The sequence below is a fragment of the Pelophylax lessonae genome, assembly GCF_965119305.1.
Source record: "Pelophylax lessonae genome assembly, chromosome: 9".
NCBI classification, from domain to species: Eukaryota; Metazoa; Chordata; class Amphibia; order Anura; family Ranidae; genus Pelophylax; species Pelophylax lessonae.
Window position 1 is genome coordinate 254,533,230 of NC_138776.1, and position 20,426 is coordinate 254,553,655.

Below are 20,426 nucleotides of genomic sequence, written 5' to 3' on the forward strand. Positions count from 1 at the left end.
GAACCCACCAGAGAGATGTCCCAGTCCCCTGTATTCCCGAGATTCCACACAGGATCAGGAGATCCCTCAGGAGGATCACAACACCTCCAACGAATATCCAGTAATAGAAACGCATTTGGCTCCATCAACTATTCTATTAAATAAAGTTACTTATCTATCCAGCTGAAATATTAATTGATGTTCATTACTTTGCCTTTAGGAGGAGGATCTAAACATCGTGTTTCTGGAAGTTGATCAGCAGGATACGGAGGAAGCGGATTATAAAATCAAAGAGGAGGAAGATCCTGTGGAGATCAGTACAGGTGAGGAATAAGCACCAGATAATTCCAGAGAAGGGTTCCAGACCCTCCTTGTTCGATCACTACGAAAATCTCTTCTTCTACCCCCTCGTCCTGGGGGGGGAATGTCATTTATTGTGGAGCTGAGGGTCATGAGACTCGATCAGAATGGTCAAACCGTTTCCAAGACATATGCCATTGAAAGGTCTGTCTCTGGTTACAACTAGTGTTGTGTTTCATGTGTCGTGGCCAAAAGCCCCACGCAGACATACTGCTGCAGGGCGGCCACTCTACGCTCGATTACGTATCTGGTATGTAATCACCGATTCCGGGTAGGGGGCGCGCGGCTGTTCTATTGGTCCATTACAGCACAAGCTGATGAGCAGGTCCCGGCTCATGAGTAATTGACAAGACCCGTTAATCGGCTCAGTGATTCAAGGAAGAGAGCTCTGTGTTCTTTACCTCTCTACACTGACGAGCGATCTTGCTGGTTTTTTTCCCTGCAAAGCAGGGAAAAAACAAGATTGCCTAGTAAAAGCACCAAGAGAATGATGAGGAAGGAAACATTGGAGGAGCTGAAGAAGAATAGGAAGAGTGAGGAACTAATAAGAAGGGAAGAGAGGAAAGATGAGGAGGGAAATGATAGAGAGGAGGAGCAGAGAAAGAATGGTAAGAGTGAGGGACTGACAAGATGGAAAAAGAATGATGAATGAATGATTAGGAAGGAGCAGAAGAATGGGAAGAGAGAGGGACTGATAATAAGAGAAGAGAGGAATGATGAGGAAGGAAATGATCAAGGAGGAGCAGAAGAAGGAGAAGAGCAAGGGACTGACAAGAAGGGGGGGGGTGATGAGGAAGGAATTGGTTGAGGAGGAGCAGAAGAATAATGAAGGGATGAGGGACTAATAAGAAGCGAAGAGAGGAATGAGGAAGGAAATGATAGAGGAGGAGCAGAGGAAGAATGGAAGAGAGAGGGACTGACAAGGGAAGAGAGCAATGATGAGGACGGAAATGATAGAGGAGCAGAGGAAGAATGGGAAAAGTGAGGAACTGACAAGAGCAGTGGAAGAATGGGAAGAGTGAGGGACCAACAAGAAGGGAAGAGAGGAATGATGAGGAAGGAAATGATAGAAGAGGAGCAGTGGAAGAATGGGAAGAGTGAGGGCTGATTAGGAAAGAGAATGATGAGGAAGGAAACAATGGAGGAGCAGAAGAAGAATAGGAAGAGTGAGGGACTGGCAAGATGGAAAAAGAATGATGAGGAAGGAATTGATTAGGAAGGAGCAGAAGAATGGGAAGAGAAAGGGACTGATAAGAAGGGAAGAGAGGAATGAGGAGGAAGGAAATGATACAGAGGAGGAGCAGAGGAAGAATGGTATGAGTGAGGGACTGGAAATAATAGAAAAAGAATGATGAGGAAGGAATTGATTAGGAAGGAGCAGAAGAATGGAAAGAGAGAGAGAGAGGGACTGATATAAAAGGAAGAGAGGAATGATGAGGAAGGAAATGATAGAGGAGGAGCAGAGGAAGAATGAAAAAAGAAGAATGATGAGGAAGAAAATGATAAAGGAGTAGCAGAAGTCGAATTGGAAGAGCGAGGGACTGACAAGAAGCAAAGAGAGGAATGATAAGGAAGGAAATGACCAAGGAGGAGCAGAAGACGAATGAGAAGAGCAAGGGACTGACAAGGAGGGGGGGAGGGGGGTGGAGGAAGAAATTGATAGAGGAGGAGCAGAAGAAGAATGAAAAGAGCGAGGGACTGACAAGAAGGGAAGAGAGTAATGATGAGTAAGGAAATGAATTCCACAGCCGGAGTCTGCTGAATGCTGAGACCAGGGGAGGCAGAGATGAGGGGTGCTGTGGCTGCACAGACGGGCACAGTGCGCAGTATCTGTAGGAGGAGTTCTGTCCTCCTCTTGCTGATATGGGGGGGGGCAGAGATTTTCCTCTGTGGCTGCACGGAGAACCTCAGGATCTGGTGGAGAAGTTTTGTCCTCCTTTCTGCTGCCGACAAAGTAGGGGCAGAGATGAGGGGGGTGCTGCAGTAGAGGTGTGAGGGGCCGCATGACATGGCCTGGTGGGCTTTTTCTCCTCCATAACATTTTTCTTTTCCTTTCGCCAGATGGACAATACCGCACTGTATCTACATCCCCATCGCCACTTCTTGCAGCCCCTCCAGATACTGAGATAAAAGACGAGGACCCTCCTGCAAAGTCTGCAGCAAAGCACACTGTCATCCCAAAACGCCATCCGACCCTCCGCAGCCCAGCCCTGCCATCAATTCCCTCTACGCAGAGCAGCAATGCCACCAACCACTCTAAATCCAACCCTTCTAACCGAGTGGAAGGACGGTTCCCTTGTCCGGACTGTGGCAAATCATTCAACTACAGAGCCAAGCTCCTCTCACACCAGATAACTCACACGCACGAGAAAGCATTTTCCTGTGACGAATGCGGCAGGCGATTTGCACACAAGACAAGCCTTTTAGACCATCAAAAAATCCATACTGGGGAAAAGCCTTATTCTTGTTCCTACTGCGGGAAAAGCTTCATTCAAAAGTCCAAGATGACCCGTCACCAACGCATCCATACTGGGGAGAGACCCTACTCATGTGCGGAGTGCGGCCGGTGTTTCGCCTATAGGTCAAACCTCATTGAGCATCAGCGGATCCACACAGGCGAGATGTTATACCCTTGTGCCGAATGCGGCAAGTGCTTCACGCACAAGACAAAGGTCATTGCGCATCAGAAAGTCCATTCGGGAGAGAAGCCATACTCCTGTTCAGACTGTGGTAAGAACTTCGGCCACAAGTTTAACCTCCTGGAACACCAGAAGACTCACACAGGGGAAAAGCCTTTCGAATGCACGCTCTGCGGAAAGTTCTTTGCACGCAAATCAAACCTTGTTGAGCACCAGAAAGTTCACACGGGGGAAAAACCCTTCCCTTGTGTTCAGTGTGGCCAGAGGTTCGCACACCGATCGACTCTTGTGAAGCATCAGAGCACGCACAAGATTGCTGAGACTTCAACGGAGAAGGCACTTAGGAACACTCAACTTGGGTTACAGACTTTACCATCGGTAGACAAACAAGGCCCTTCGGAGAAGGCACTTCGGCACAAACCACTTGTGCTACAGACTTTACCATCGGTAGACAAACAAGGCCCTTCGGAGAAGGCACGTCGGCACAAACCACTTGTGCTACAGACTTTGCCATTGGTAGACAAACGAGACCCACCAGTCTGAATATAATTTGGGGGTGATGGGGATACAAGGGGTTTTCTACTATCTTGAGATAAATACAATCACTACTGAGCTTCTTAAGAGGGTATCAAATCCTTGAGAATTACATTTTTTATACATTTCTTCACCATTGATGTCTCCCAGCCACACCTCCCCCTCATCGATTTTTGCCTTGTTTTCTATGCCATGTGGGCAGATAAGTTGAACTACAAACACCATGGAACATCAGTGAATCTTGCACCATTGACCTGATCCATATTTCCAAGGACTTCTTCAGACTGTTTACCTTTGAGTCATTTTATGTCTCCTTTAAGACTCTCCTCCCTTTTACAGTGGGTACGGAAAGTATTCAGACCCCCTTAAATTTGTCACTCTTTGTTATATTGCAGCCATTTGCTAAAATCATTTAAGTTCATTCTTCTTCCTCATGAATGTACACATAGCACCCCATACTGACAGAAAAACACAGAATTGTTGACATTGTTGCAGATTTATTAAAAAAGAAAAACTGAAATATCACATGGTCCTAAGTATTCAGACCCTTTGCTGTGACACTCATATATTTAACTCAGGTGCTTTCCATTTCTTCTGATCATCCTTGAGATGGTTCTACACCTTCATTTGAGTCCAGCTGTGTTTGATTATACTGATTGGACTTGATTAGGAAAGCCACACACCTGTCTATATAAGACCTTCCAGATCACAATGCATGTCAGAGCAAATGAGAATCATGAGGTCAAAGGAACTTCCTGAAGAGCTCAGAGACAGAATTGTGGCAAGGCACAGATCTGGCCAAGGTTACAAAAAGATTTCTGCTGCACTTAAGGTTCCTAAGAGCACAGTGGCCTCCATAATCCTCAAATGGAAGACGTTTGGGACGACCAGAACCCTTCCTAGAGCTGGCAGTCCGGCCAAACTGAGCTATCGGGGGAGAAGAGCCTTGGTGAGAGAGGTAAAGAAGAACCCAAAGATCACTGTGGCTGAGCTCCAGAGATGCAGTCAGGAGATGGGAGAAAGTTGTAGAAAGTCAACCATCACTGCAGCCCTCCACCAGTCGGGGCTTTATGGCAGAGTGGCCCGACGGAAGCCTCTCCTCAGTGTAAGACACATGAAAGCCTGCATGGAGTTTGCTAAAAAACACCTGAAAGACTCCAAGATGGTGAGAAATAAGATTCTCTGGTCTGATGAGACCAAAATAGAACTTTTTGGCCTTAATTCTAAGCGGTATGTGTGGAGAAAACCCGGCACTGCTCATCACCTGTCCAATACAGTCCCAACAGTGAAGCATGGTGGTGGCAGCATCATGCTGTGGGGGTGTTTTTCAGCTGCAGGGACAGGACGACTGGTTGCAATCGAGGGAAAGATTAATGCGGCCAAGTACAGGGATATCCTGGACAAAAACCTTCTCCAGAGTGCTCAGGATCTCAGACTGGGCCGAAGGTTTACCTTCCAACAAGACAATGACCCTAAGCACACAGCTAAAATAACGAAGGAGTGGCTTCACAACAACTCCGTGACTGTTCTTGAATGGCCCAGCCAGAGCCCTGACTTAAACCCAATTGAGCATCTCTGGAGAGACCTAAAAATGGCTGTCCACCAACGTTTACCATCCAACCTGACAGAACTGGAGAGGATCTGCAAGGAGGAATGGCAGAGGATCCCCAAATCCAGGTGTGAAAGACTTGTTGCATCTTTCCCAAAAAGACTCCTGGCTGTATTAGATCAAAAGGGGGCTTCCACTAAATACTGAGCAAAGGGTCTGAATACTTAGGACCATGTGATATTTCAGTTTTTCTTTTTTATTAAATCTGCAACAATGTCAACAATTCTGTGTTTTCCTGTCAGTATGGGGTGCTATGTGTACATTCATGAGGAAGAAGAATGAACCTAAATGATTTTAGCAAATGGCTGCAATATAACAAAGAGTGAAAAATTTAAGGGGGTCTGAATACTTTCCGTACCCACTGTAGGTTTGTTCTTGCTGGGACTTTCTTCCCCCTCCTGATGGGAAGACAGAGGAGAAGGTTGAGGGACAGCTGTGTCAAAAACTCTGAAGCAAAGCATTACCTCCAAAAGGTCCATCATAGAACCGTTTAGTCTATCCAACTCACGCCGGTGCTCCCCTTTGGTCTCCCAGCTCTTGCTAGATTTGTCCTAGAGATGCTCGATTTGGTTGTTGAAATCGGCCTTTTTACATCCTTATATGACATCATGCTACACAAATTGCACTGCGTTCACCTTTGATACGTCTCTCAGTTAGGCCACACTGTCCACACCCTGTGACCCATCACCATATGATCACAGGCTGACCTGTTAGGATGCAATGCATGTACACTGAGATCTCACTATCCAATCACAGACTTTTCTTCTTCATCAATTGTACTGCATTACCTCTCATGCATCACATACTAACCTGCTACGTACTAAGATTGCACTGCGCTCATCACGGAATGTTGCCTTTAAACTGCAATCCTCCTTAGCACTTCAATTGATATATTTTGTTATGTTGGTATTTAGTGATGATTAAAGGATAAGTCCTTGTTGATAAATTTACTCCCCCTCTATATGATGGTGGGGTAGGGGTCAGAAATCTTTTGCACATTAACAATCAATTCACAAGGATTAAACAACTAGTGTGTCGACACAGACCTCAGATCACCCCCAATTACTGCACCTTCACACCTCAGATCAGCCCCAATTCCTTCACCATCACACCTCATATCAACCCCAGTTCCTGCACCTTTACACCTCAGAGCAGCCCCAATTCCTGCACAATCACACCTCATATCAGCCCCAGTTCCAACATCTTCACATCTCAGATCAGCCCTAATTCCATCACCCCTCGGACCAACCTCAGTTCCTGCACCTTCACACCTCAAATAATCCTCAGTTCCTGAACCTTCACAATTTAGACCATCCTCAGTTCCTGCACCTTCACAATTTAGACCATCCTCAGTTCCTGCACCTTCGCACCTCAGATCAGCCCCAACTCCTGCACCATATACCTCAGATCATTCTCAGTTCCTGCACCTTCACATCTCAGATCAGACTAAATTCCTGCACCGCATACCTCAGATCATCCTCAGTTCCTGCACCTTCACACCTCAAATAATCTTCAGTTCCTGCACCTTAACACCCCAGATAAGCCCCAATTCCTGCACCTTAACCCCTCAGATCAGCCCCAATTCCTGCACCTTCATACTTCAGATAATGCTTACAGTTGCAGTGGAGCCTATGCTGCACCTAATCATTGAAATCAGGCAGGTCTCTCTGAAACATCATTGAGGTGGGTGAGCCATGGGGACAGAGGGTTTGGCCAAGCTGTTAAACTGGTTACCTAGTTAGCTGTCAATAATTGTCTATGGTAGAGGCACTGAATTTGCGGAAAGCAGGGTCCCCCATAGTAGAGATTTGCTTTGAGGCTTTGTCAACTTTGGCTTGTACGTGAAAGTTTATTCAGTGCTCCAACATTCACAAATCACCTGTGTTTCTGGTCTGGCATTTGGCAGACCAAGCTGATTGGTAAACGATTGGTAAACCAGGCATAAGAATTTCTAACATACATTTTTAGGTCTATATGGCCTCTAACCAACGTCTTGCTTCTTAACAGAGTGACGGCCTCATGAAAGAAGACAGCAGTCTCCCTTCACTCACCCAAAGCCCAACCAAGCATACGGCTTCTCCGAACACAAATGTTTGGGTATATATGGCCTCTAACCAACGTTTTGCTTCTTAACAGAGTGATGGTCTCATGAAAGAAGTCCAAGGTCTCCATTGACTCACCCAAAGCCCAACCAAACATTAGGCCTCTCTTTAAACAAATGTTTGGGTATTTATGGCCTCTAGCCAATGTCCTGCCAAACTTTGCTTCTTAATGGAGTGAGGGCCTCATGAAAGAAAACCACAGTCTCTTTTGACTCACCCAAAGCCCAGCCATATGGCCTTTCCTAACTTAAATGTTTGGGTATATATGGCCTCTAACCAACATCTTGCCAAAATGTGCTTCTTAGCAGAGCGACAGCCCTATGAAAGAAGACCACAGTCTCTATTGACTCACCCAAAACCCAGTTAAGCATAAGCCTCTGCTAACACAAAAGTTTGGATATACTGTATATGGCCTCTAAAGCCCCGTACACACGCAACGATTATCGGCCGACCGATCGTCCGTGTTTTGTTGGTTGGAATGTGCCTAGACTGCACACTAATTTTCTCGCTCAACAAAATTCTACTTCAGAAGTGATGTCATGTGTTGGGTTGCTTTCTTTGTGTTCTTTCTTCACTGAGCATGCCCAGACTTGCTCATCAGTTTTTTCCCTGTCGAAATCTGTACTGACTGCATGAAAATCGGCCGTTGTGTTGACGGCCAACAAAAATTTTATAGTCTGCACACCAGATTTTTTTCGGCCGAAAAGTCGGAGTTGGTTGTCGGAAGCATCATACTAACAAGCCGAAAATCGGCAGATCGGTCGTCGGACGAAAATTCCCTGCCAATTTTCGGCGCGTGTGTACGGGGCTTTACCAACATCTTGCCAAAATGTGCTCCTCAGCAGAGTGAGGGCCATATGAAAGAAGACCACAGTCTCCATTGACTCACCCAAAGCCCAAATAAACATAATCCTCTGCTAACACAAAAGATTGGGTATATATGGCTTCTATCCAATGTCTTGCCAAAATTTGCTGCTTAGCAGAGTGACGGCATCATGAGAGAAGACCAGTCTTCATTGACTCACCCAAAGCCCAAGCAAGCATAAGACCTCTCCCAACACCAATGTTTGGGTATTTATGGCCTCTAACCAATAACTTGCCAAAATAAACCTCTTAGTGGAATGGTTGCCTTGTTAAGGAAGACTACATCTGTCATTGACATAACAAAAGCCCATTGTGTCTTATAGTCCCTCCTGCCACCAGACCTTAAGCCGTATCACCTAATGACCACCTCCAAGAAGATACGTGAAGCTCAGTTTGGAAGCTCCATGGCTGGGATCTTGAGACTAGTTTCCACCAGGACTCAAAGTTCTTCCAAGAACATACTGGTAGGTTTATCAGCTTCTACATAAGATTTAATCCTGTAAGCCACAAGATACATCTGAGAGAGTTTTAACACTTCCAGTGAAAGAGATTTGACATTCTCACATTGCCCATCTTCTAACCGCCATATCTGGATTTTAGAGCCTTTGTGTTGCCATCTTTCCTTTTCAGACAATTATAGCTGTAATGGTTGGGGGGATGTAAGCTTTATTTCATGAGCAATCCATGTTAGCAAGATGCCCCACCCTGTGTGAAAACCAAATATATACACCAATCAACCCTAACATTCTGAACACTAACAGGTGAAGTGAATGACTGTGATTATCTTGTGACAATGGCACTTAAATTGGGTGGGATTTCTAAGGCAGCAAGTGAGCGTGTTGTCCCTGAAGTTGATGTGTTGAAAGCAGAAAAGATTGGCAAATGTAAGGGTTTAAGTGACTTTGACAAGGACCAATTTGTAATGGTTAGATGACTGGGTCAGAGCAAATCCAAAACTTTAGCTCTTGTGGGATGTTCCCAGTCTGTAGTGGTCAGGACCGACTAAAAGTGGCCCAAGGAAGGAAAACCAGTGAACTGGCGACAGGGTCATGGGTGGCCAAAGCTCATTGATGATCGAGTATCCATGGGATGTGCTGGAAAAACAAGTCTGATCCATGGAGGCCCCACCTCCTATCTTACAGGACATAAAGGATCTGCCCTTAAATTGGGCAAACCGAAGTGTAACACCAACCACAAGGCCAATGGGTAGTCCTCCTGCACACACTACATATCAACTGAATGACATTGTTGAAATTTGCCCTAATAATTTTGTGTTTCACCACAGCTCATTGTGGCATTGCTCATTGGTGTTGTTCTGTAGCTGTTTTACCATTTAAAAAAAAAACAGGACGACAGGGTCTGAATTAGCCCTAAACCTTTGTACATCTGTCTTGATTTCATCCTCTGACTGAGAGGTCATCACTAAGCCAATCAGGTTCTGCTTTGGTGCACAATTCTGTCCATATAACTACCTGATAGGAGGAGACAGCAGAATGAGGACCTCATCAAGATTCTGCTGCTCCCTCATCCAATCACGGCTAGGATGGGTCCTAGAACAGACTGTACTGCTTAAAGATTCTGATGCTCCTTCATCCAATCACACTGGGATGGATTCTAGACCAGACTGTATCGCTCAAAGTCCATCTCAGAAAGTACAGGATCTGGCTGCTATGATCCAGGATTTCTGGATCATAGGACAGGTTGGCCAGGGTTCCAAACCCTTTGGCACCCCTTAGCTTTAAGCATGGCCCTTGCTCCTTGCCTTGTGCACATGCCGCCAACACCGCCCTTTGCAAGAACAGATAAAGAATGAAGTATGGACCCATGGCTGAAAGGAACCCTCTTCTGGCCAACCCGTTTAGTCACACCTATGTCAGAATTACCACGCCTCCACGCCTAACTCCATACCCCTTTCATATTGTACATTTTCACAGATAAAACTGAATACCCCTCCCTGGAAACGTGTTACCAGATTAGGTTTGGGGGTTCTACAACTGCTGCAACAGGCTTGTGAAGTGTTCAGTGAGCGAGAAAAGGGTTCCCAATTTACTCTGCTGCAATGGGAAACTATGAAAGGTTGACCCTCGTTACAAAATAAAATTTGAAAGGCAGAGTCAGTTCTGGATGGTCATTAGCACCCCTGTTCGGCAGATCTCCAGCTCATTGGTAGCCTTGTGCAGCAGATCCCCAACTCATTGGTACCCTTGTGCAGCAGATCCCCAACTCATTGGTACCCTTGTACAGCAGATCCCCATTCATTGGTACCCTTGTGCAGCAGATCCCCAACTCATCGTTACCCTAGTGCAGCAGATCCCCAGATTATTAGTACCCTCATTGAGCAGATCCCATGCTCAGTAGTACTTCTAGCTTTGCTGATCCCCTACCCAGTATTACTTCCAGCTCTGCTGATCCCCTGCTCTGTAGTAACCTCCAACTCTGCTGATCCTCCTCTCTTTCTGGTTCTCACTCACCGCCTGTTATATGGCGCCAACACTGCACACCCCGCGTGACAATGCTAGTTTCTCCTGCTCCGGTCCCCCATCGCTGCTGATCCCCCTGCTCAGTAGTACTCCCAGCTCTGCTAATGCCCCACTCAGTGGTATCCCTAGCTTTGCTGATCCTCCGCTCAACAGTAAACCTCAGTTTTGCTAATCCCCTGCTCAGTAGTAACCTCCAGCTCTGCTGATCCACTGGTTTTCTAATCCTCCTCGCTCTCTGGTCCCCACTCACCACCTGCTATATTGCTCCCATGCGGCACACCACATGTGACATTGCTAGTTTCTCCTGCTTTGGTCCCCCAGCGCTTCTGATCCTCTGCCACTCAGTCCTCTCACCTTCTGTTATAGCATTCCCATGTTGCACATCATGCGTGCTGTCTGCTAGTTGCTCTGCTCCAGTGCGGACCCCGCTCACCTTTGCTGCTCCATGCTGCACAAGAGATGTGACGACTGCACCAGACACTCCTAGAACATATACACATGAACCGGAAGTGACTGCTGATAACATCTTTCTGGTTCGCTTGTTGGTTACCCAGTGCACCCTGGGATATCTTATACCTGCAATACCTCCAAAACAAAGAGAAGCAAACGCTGAATAAAAGCCTCTTAAAAGCTGCAGGCGCTGTTAGCAAGCATTGTCATAGACTTCTATGGAGGCTTTGGAGACGATTTGAAGCACCAAGAAAGCGACATGGGGGATCATTTTTGAAGCAAAAACAACATGTGAATAGGACTGTAAGGTAATCATTTTATTTAGTGACAAAGGCTTTGATTGGCATTCAGAGCACTTAAAAAAAAAATCACGTCTAAGGCCACATTTTGAAGTAAGTGTAAACAAGCCCATAGGGACTAGGATGGAGAAGTGAATAGACCAGGGTTCCTGACTCCTGCTGATCCCTCTACTTACTTCAGTCTCCAATACAATAAATCCAGCAAGCAAAGTAAGGTCCTTCCTCCTCATAATTGATGCAGGAACGGAGTTATGAACTTGGTGCAGAGATGTCACAGCCAACGTCCCCAAGAGATAAAAGGATCTTGTGGGAGATTTAAATTGTGACCCTTCCGGGCTGACTGATCCTTTAAAAGGATTCCCTTAAATACAAATAAAAAATACCCCTCTCCCCCACCCAATAAAATACCTGCTTTCTTTTACTAACTCTGGGATTTGAAAGTCCATAATTTCCTGTCCTTTGCCAGATTAACTTTCGCCCTATGGTCGTTAGTCAAGACTAAATTTCACCTCCAGGTGGCGCTGCTGGTGAAGTCTATTACTGTGTGTTACTCTTGATAAGTGGTGCTCCCATTTGGCAATGGTCTACTGCAGTGGTTGTCAACTTTTGAGCTAAAAGGGGCCTAAAATTTGGCCCCTGAAATCACCAAAGGGCCGCACATATAGTGCCTTGAAAAAGTATTCATACCCCTTGAAGTTTTCCACATTCTGTCATGTTACAACCAAAGATGTAAATGTATTTTATTGGGATTTTATGTGATAGACCAACACAAAGCGGCACATAATTGTGAAGTGGAAGGAAAATGATAAATGGTTTTCAAATTTTTTTAGAAATAAATATGTGAAAAGCGTGGCGTGCATTTATATTCAGCCCCCTTTACTCTGATACCCCCCTAACTAAAATCTAGTGGAACCAATTGCCTTCAGAATTCACCTGAGTAGTAAACAGAATCCACCTGTGTGTAATTTTATTTCTCAATATAAATACAACTGTTCTTTGAAGCCCTCAGAGGTTTGTTAGAGAACCTTATGCCTCGTTTCCACTGAGCGGATCGGTTCGGGTCGGTTCGGTACGGTACGCTATTTTGGGTGTTTCCATTATGAAAGTGGCCCATACAACCGAACCAAACCGCACCATTCCTGGTCCTGCTTCAGATGTAGGGCCATAGGAAATGGTACGGTACGGTTAGGGCGGAGCTACTGGCGTCACACAATAGATTCCACTGATTGGCGGACAGGAAAACTTCAATGCTCACGTCAAATGAAAGAGCAAAACAAACACCTCATTTGGTGTAAACCCTGCATGGCCCCTGGTGGCCCGACTTGCAGTGGAAACGCTCACCTGAATAGACCGGACCATTCTAACCCTTCCAAACTGTACCGACCCGAACCGTTCCGCTCAGTGGAAACGAGGCATTAGTGATCAAACAGCATCATTAAGGCCAAGGAACACACCAGACAGGTCAGGGGAAAAGTTGTGGAGAAGGTTAAAGCAGGGTTAGGTAATAAAAGTATATCCCAAGCTTTGAAAATCTCACCGTTCAATCCATCATCTGAAAATGGAAAGAGTATGGCACACCTACAAACCTACCAAGACATGGCCGTCCACCTAAACTTACAGGCCGGGCAAGGAGAGCATTCATCAGAGAAGCAGCCAAGAGGCCCATGGGAACTCTGGAGGAGCTGCAGAGATCCACAGCTCAGGTGGGAGAATCTGTCCACAGGACAACTATTAGTCGTGCGCTCCACAAATCTCCCCTTTATGGAAGAGTGACAAGAAGAAAGCCATTGTTGAAAGAAAGCCATAAAAAGTCTAATTTGCAGTTTGTGAGAAGCCATGTGGGGGACACAGCAAACGTGGAAGAAGGTACTCTGGTCAGATGAGACCAAAATTGAACTTTTTGGCCTAAAAGCAAATGCTATGTGTGGCGGAAAAATAACACTGTACCTCACCCTGAACACACCATCCCCACCGCTAAACATGGCGGTGGCAGCATCATGTTGTTGGGATGCTTTTCTTCAGCAGGGACAGGGAAGCTGGTCAGAGTTGATGGGAAGATGGATGGAGCCAAATACAGGGCAATCTAAAGCCCCGTACACACGCGTCGAAAATCGGCAGGGAATTTTCGTCCGACAACCGATCCGCCGATTTTCGGCTTGTTAGTATGATGCTTCCGACAACCGACTCCGACTTTTCGGCCAAAAAAAATCTGGTGTGCAGACTATAAAATTTTTGTCCGCCGTCAAAACACGTCCGATTTTCGTGCAGTCAGTACAGATTTCGACAGGGAAAAATCTAATGAGCAAGTCTGGGCATGCTCAGAGAAGAAAGAACACAAAGAAAGCAATCCAACACATGACATCACTTCTGAAGTAGAATTTTGTCGGGCGAGAAAATTCGTGTGCAGTCTAGGCACATTCCAACCAACAAAACACCACTCTGGACAAAAGACGGACGATCGGTCGGCCGATAATCGTTGCGTGTTTCCTAGGCTTTAGAAGAAAACCTGTTAAGAGTCTGCAAAAGACTTGAGACTGGAGTTGAGGGTTCACCTTTCAGCAGGACAACGACCCTAAACGTACAGCCAGAGCTGCAATAGAATGGTTTATATCAAGAATATTCATGTGTTAGAATGGCCCAGTCAAAGTCCAGACCTAAATCCAATTGAGAATCTGTGGCAAGACTTGAAAATTGCTGTTCAGACGCTCTCCATCCAATCTGACAGAGCTTGAGATATTTTGCAAAGAAGAATGGGCAAAAATGTCCCTCTCTAGATGTGCAAAGCTGGTAGAGACATCCCCAAAAATACTTGCAGCTGTAATTGGAGGGAAAGGCAGCTCTGCAAAGTATTGACTCCGGCGGGGGGGGGGGGTGAATACAAATGCACGCCACTCTTTTCACATATTTGTAAAAAAAAATGTTTCCTTTCACCTCGTGCTGGTCTATCACATAAAATCCCAATAAAATACATTTACGTTTTTGGTTGGAACATAACGTGTGGAAAATTTCAGGGGGTGTGAATACTTTTTCAAGGCACTGTAATGGTCAATATATGTAATACTGGAGAGGACTTTCAGAAACTGCAGATCTAATTGAGGAAGGGAGGGTCAAACGGTGAGGACAGGATACATTGGCTGGAGATATGCTTTAGACAATAATACCAAACTGGGAACCTGTTACATGAAGCTAGTAGAGATCAATGAGAATATCCTAATCCAGGGGTCCTCAAACTACGGTCCTCCAGCTGTTGCGGAACTACACATCCCATGAGGCAATGTAAAACTCTGACATTCACAGGCATGATGGGAATTGTAGTTCTTAAACAACTGGAGGGCCGTAGTTTGAAGATCCCTGCTCTAATCAATGTTCCTACTACAGACCGCTGAGATCCGAGGATCGCACATCATATACCAAAGGAGCTTGGGCACCAGGGGTCTATTGTTCGGAGATGGTTGAAAATCTTGTATTTTTTTCCTGACGACTGCAAGGAGTGAGCAGAAGAGGTTTGGCACAGGAGGAAAAAAAAAGTTTTTTTTAAAAGTTATGTAGCACTGCCCCTGTAGGGACTGCTGAATATCCACTCTGCGGGTCCCCCTGGTTACCAACACATGACTATAGGCAAATGCAATTCTTACATTCCTCTTGGCACTTCACTCCATTAAATAGTCCAGGGGTGTTTGGTTGTTTATTTTGTGATGGGGATAGGAGAAGGAAATAGTGGGATACTCCAATTTAACTATTCACAATGTCTGAGGACTCCTATCTTCTACTTCACTAGTAGGTATGGGACAGCCAGGCTGTTAATTCATCCTCCCACTTTAAATGAATGGGATTAAGTCTCTTGCTTTCTCTCAAGACGACTTGATGGACAATATAATATCTTATCTTCAGAATACTCTCCCTAGCATCCTCTTTCTGCAGACACCTGTCCAATGACTGTCCTATGAGCAGGGGTGGCCCCTCTCAGGTCAGGCCCCTTGACACGAGTCCCTGTACTCACGATACTGCAGCCACAGTGTCTCCCCTCTCAGTCAGCTTCCCTGGACCTTTGGGTTCAGCTCCTCTCAACCGCTCCTCTGGCCCTCAGGGCGACCTCCTGCGACCACATGGCACCTCTACCGAGGTGGAGGCAGCCGCCCCCTTCCTCCGGGACTCCGCTCTCCAACGAAAGACCCTGAGCACATGTCCTCCTGGCTTTCATACAGTATCCCAGCAAGCACATATGCAACCTGCCCTCTGCCAATCATCAGGACTGTATCAAAAGCCTATGCAGCCATTCGTCAGGTTTCCTCCCACTGTCCAACATGCCTCCCTATTGGACCAGCGTGAAACACTCTCTAGACTGAATGAATCGCATACTGAGCACAATGAGCAGACCTCACTAACAGAATCTGCTCTCTGGTAGGCAAAGAGCAATATAGGTTTACCTGCAGCCCCCCTAGTAAGCAGACAGAGCTCAAAACTATACTCTCTCACTAGCACCTACCTAGGAGGGTGCCACAGTTATAATTGCAAAGTCAGAGCTGAAGCTCAGTTTACAGGCAAAGCTGAAACAGTCAGAACAGTGGCTGCTCCCCCCCTCCCTGTGGCTCTATACAGACTTTCAATTAGAAAGAGGCAGTCGGAAAGCAAACATCTTCTGCAGTGCTCTAGGAATTTGGTGTTATGAGTGCACCCTGCATTAAACGTTTATTGGTAAAATACAGAATTTATAAAACTGGTATCAAATTACAAACATGTAAATGTTAAAAAATTGACAAAAACTGAACAAATACAAACAGGCTTCCTCTTCAAATGCAGTTAACATAACTGCCTAGGGACAATTAACAGGAAACAACAGATCACATGGGACGTTGTTCACTCTTGCGGTTTACCTCTTCTCTCTTCATTGGAGACAGCCTAATAGGAGATTTCAGCTGGTGGGCAGGACAGCGGAGTTGTATGTAAATTCACAGGAATTGTAAAATATTTTTTATTTCTTTTTATTAAAAAAATATGAAAGTGAGCAGGCAGAGGTAAAAAAAAATGCTGTAATATACATTACATCCAGTGGTACATGCTGTATAATGAAAAGTGTCTAACTTTGATTTTGCATGGATTGTGGGCCCTAAAAATGGCCAAGTACCATAGAAACCACAGAAAAAATGTTCGTATTAAAGTGTCAGTCCCACAAAATTGGAATTCCAGTTTTTGGTTGAGCCTTGTAGGCCTTGTTGGCTTTTATTTCCACCAAACTCCAACAGCAAGACAATCCGGACCGAGGAACGCAAAAAAAAAAAAAAACAATAACGTACCTGTGCTATGGCTGACCTATGGGTGGGGCTGAGAACACAGGTTACTTCTTAAGTCCCTGGGAGGTACTTCAAAAAATTATGACTCATTTGGATCTCCCCATAGCCAAAATAACTGGATTTTTGACTTGCCGTAAAATCCATTTCTCTGATGTTCATTGACGGACACAACTCCTGATCTTCATAACCATTGGGTTATGCTGCCCCCTACAGGAGTAGGACACTAGGCAGAAAAAGAATCTGGCTACGCCTATGGGCAGTCCTAGAGGGTATACTCCCTCTCTCTGGTATAGGCGCTGTGCTTGTCGAACATCCGAGAAATGGATTTTACGGCAAGTCAAAAATCCCATTTTCTCTTTCATTCAGTGATGGACACAGCTCCTGATCTTCATAACCATTGGGACGTCCCAAAGCAGTGTCAAACAAGGGGTGGGAACAGCAAAAAAATTCCCAAGGCTAAACAATAGCCAACCAGGCAACAGGAGCTCAACCAAAATGACTGGAGCTCATCTTAAAAAAACAAAACATACACCCTCGAAGAGGGTGAAGGGGGGGCAATGCAAAGATGAGTAATGCTGGGGGGGGGGTGAAGGAGATCTCATGGGGGGCAGTGCTGACGAGGGGGGATGATGTGAAGGGAGCAGAGCATGATATTATGGGGGGGGGGGGGGGGTTTCATGTGAAAGGGGAAACGTGCTTTGGGGGTGGGCTAATGTGAAGGGTGGGCCAGTGCTTTGGGAGGGAAGGGGAGTGATGTGAAGGGGGCAGTGCTGAGGGGGGGGTATAAAAGGGAGCAGTATTGTTGGGGGAGAGGGTGGTGTAAAGGGGAGCAGTGCTGTGGGGAGGGGGGGCAGTAATGTGAAGGGGAGCAGTGCTGTGGGGAGGGGGGGGTAATGTGAAGGGGGGCAGTGCTGTGGGGAGGGGGGGCAGTGATGTGAAGGGGAGCAGTGCTGTGGGAAGAGGGGGTAATGTGAAAGGGAGCCGTGCTGTGGGGAGGGGAGGTAATGTGAAGGGGAGCAGTGCTGTGGGGAGGGAGGGCAGTAATGTGAAGGGGAGCAGTGCTGTGGGGAGGGGGGGCAGTAATGTGAAGGGGAGCAGGGCTGTGGGGAGGGGGGCAGTAATGTGAAGGGGAGCAGTGCTGTGGGGAGGGGGGGGCAGTAATGTGAAGAGGAGCAGTGCTGTGGGAAGGGAGGCCAGTAATGTGAAGGGGAGCCGTGTTGTGAGGAGGGAGGGAGGGCAGTAATGTGAAGGGGAGCAGTGCTTTGGGGAGTGGGGGCAGTAATGTGAAGGGGAGCAGTGCTGTGGGGAGGGTGGGCAGTAATGTGAAGGGGAGCAGTGCTGTGGGGAGTGGGAGCAGTAATGTGAAGGGAAGCCGGGCTGTGGGGAGGGGGAGCAGTAATGTGAAGGGAAGCCGGGCTGTGGGGAAGGAGGCCAGTAATATGAAGGGGGGCAGTGCTGTGGGGAGGGGGGGCAGTAATGTGAAGGGGAGCAAAGCTGTGGGGAGGGGGGCAGTAATGTGAAGGGGAGCAGGGCTGTGGGAAGGGAGGCCAGTAATGTGAAGGGGAGGCGTGCTGTGGGGAGGAAGGGGGCAGTAATGTGAAGGGGAGCAGTGCTGTGGGGAGGAAGGGGGCAGTAATGTGAAGGGGAGCAGTGCTGTGGGGAGGGAGGGCAGTAATGTGAAGGGGAGCAGTGCTGTGGGGAGGAAGGGGGCAGTAATGTGAAGGGGAGCAGTGCTGTGGGGAGGGGGGGGGGTAATGTGAAGGGGAGCAGTGCTGTGGGGAGGGGGAGCAGTAATGTGAAGGGGAGCAGTGCTGTGGGGAGGGGGAGCAGTAATGTGAAGGGGAGCAGTGCTGTGGGGAGGGGGAGCAGTAATGTGAAGGGGAGCAGTGCTGTGGGGAGGGGGAGCAGTAATGTGAAGGGGAGCAATGCTGTGGGGAGGGGGAGCAGTAATGTGAAGGGGAGCCGGGCTGTGAGGAGGGGAGGTAATGTAAAGGGGAGCAGTGCTGTGGGGAGGGAGGCCAGTAATGTGAAGGGGAGCAGTGCTGTGGGGAGGGGGAGCAGTAATGTGAAGGGGAGCCGGGCTGTGAGGAGGGGAGGTAATGTAAAGGGGAGCAGTGCTGTGGGGAGGGAGGCCAGTAATGTGAAGGGGAGCAGTGCTGTGGGGAGTGGGGAGCAGTAATGTGAAGGGGGGAAGTGCTGTACGGGAAGCGATTTGGACCTCTGCTGGAAGAAAATGTTACTGTCTGGACCTCCCTCAATTTAAATTCAATAGTCCTGCTATAAATAGTGGTTTTCTTTTATTGGTGGAAAGGTCCTCATCTGTTGTGGATCATCTGGTGTCGGTAGAGGTTGGTCTCTCGGTTAAAACATTTCCCGCACACCATGCAGGCATACGGTTTTTCCCCCGTGTGTGTCCTCCGGTGCCGGTTCATGCTGCTGCTGGTGGTGAAGATTTTGCCGCAGTCCTCGCACTCGTAGGTCTTCTCCCCCGTGTGGGTGGTCTGGTGGACAGCGAGGCGCCCGCTGGTGGTGAAGCACTTGCCGCACAGCGCGCAAGGATAGGGCTTTTCTATGGCGTGGACGGGAAGGTGCGCCTCCAGAGAGGACCTGAGGGCAAAGCGCCGCCCGCATTCGGCGCAGGCGAAGGGCTTGTCGCCCGTGTGCACCCGGCGGTGGGCGATCAGGTTGGCCTTCAGAGTGAAGCACTTGCCGCACTGCGAGCAGGCGAAGAGTTTTTCGGAAGTGTGGATTATGACGTGTTCTCCGAGCTCCTCGGAGCTGGGGAAGGAACTTCCACAAGCCATACAGGAAAAGGGCGCCTCTCCCGTGTGGACTTTGTGGTGCGATTGTAGCTGCTCCGAGGACGCAAAACACCTCCCGCAGTCCAGGCAGGTGAACGTTATCTTCTTGCCGCTGCGGCAGGCATTTTGACCGACAGCTTCAGCGGCCTCTGACGCTCCCTGGATGTTGTCTAGGCTCATTTTAACAATGTTGTTCTCCGTACGGTCACCCGGAGACAGGCCGATACAGTGCGGGGAGCCGTCTGTGGGAGAAGATCAGGAATACAAAATTAAATGCTGACCCCCGGCCTCCCCCTTCAGTCATTCGATCTTCTCCTGCAGTGCTATTGCTTACACCAATTTAACTGCACACCGTGTGCGTCCGAAGCTTCAGCAAGTCAGATAGAGCCTCATTTCCTGGCTGGGGGACGTCCAGCATTACCTACACCTTTACTCCCCACTCTGACTGTCCCTGGCCTGCCCCCTTCTCATCACATGTAGACGTTACCCAGAGCAGTCGGCCCTTCAAAGGAGTACTGAGGCCGGGTGCTGTGAGCTTTATAGGAAGCTATGGAACGCACCGTGAAGTCACTAGGGGTGGTTTTTTAATTGAAGTCAATGGGACGCGATTTTGCATTGAAGGCACTAGGGGGCATTTTTGAATAGAAGTCAATGGGACGCGATTTTGCACTGAAATCACTAGGGGGGGTTTTTGCGTTCAAATCAATAGGACGCGATTTTGCATTGAAGTCAATGGGACGCAATTTTGAATTGAAATCATTAGGGGGAGTTTTTGCGTTCAAATCAATAGGACGCGATTTTGAATTGAAGTCACTAGGGGGCATTTTTGCATTGATGTCAAAGGGACACGATATTGCATTGAAGTCACCCGGGGTGTTTTTAATTGAAGTCAATGGGACACAATATTGCAATGAAGTCACTAGGGGACGTTTCTGCTTTGAAGTCAATGGGATGCGATTTTGCATTGAAGTCACTAGGGGGCGTTTTTGCATTGAAGTCAATGGGATCTGATTTTGCA

At 47.4% G+C, this 20,426-nt stretch overlaps 2 protein-coding genes across 2 annotated transcripts in view; one reads left to right on the forward strand and one right to left on the reverse strand.

The window, feature by feature from the left end:
• LOC309564374 (uncharacterized protein) overlaps positions 1 to 20,426 on the forward strand; it is a 350,413-nt gene that overhangs the window by 301,456 nt on the left and 28,531 nt on the right. Inside the window, exons 11-14 of the mRNA XM_082269001.1 lie at positions 53 to 100; positions 200 to 302; positions 2,401 to 3,494; positions 8,411 to 8,551. Coding sequence (XP_082125127.1) covers positions 53 to 100; positions 200 to 302; positions 2,401 to 3,494; positions 8,411 to 8,551 — 1,386 coding nt within the window. The remainder of the gene's footprint in view (positions 1 to 52; positions 101 to 199; positions 303 to 2,400; positions 3,495 to 8,410; positions 8,552 to 20,426) is intronic.
• Positions 18,909 to 20,426, reverse strand: part of LOC309562695 (uncharacterized protein) — an 11,944-nt gene continuing 10,426 nt past the window's right edge. Inside the window, exon 10 of the mRNA XM_082266979.1 lies at positions 18,909 to 19,650. Within this exon, the coding sequence (XP_082123105.1) occupies positions 18,923 to 19,650 (728 nt within the window). The 3' untranslated portion in view covers positions 18,909 to 18,922. The remainder of the gene's footprint in view (positions 19,651 to 20,426) is intronic.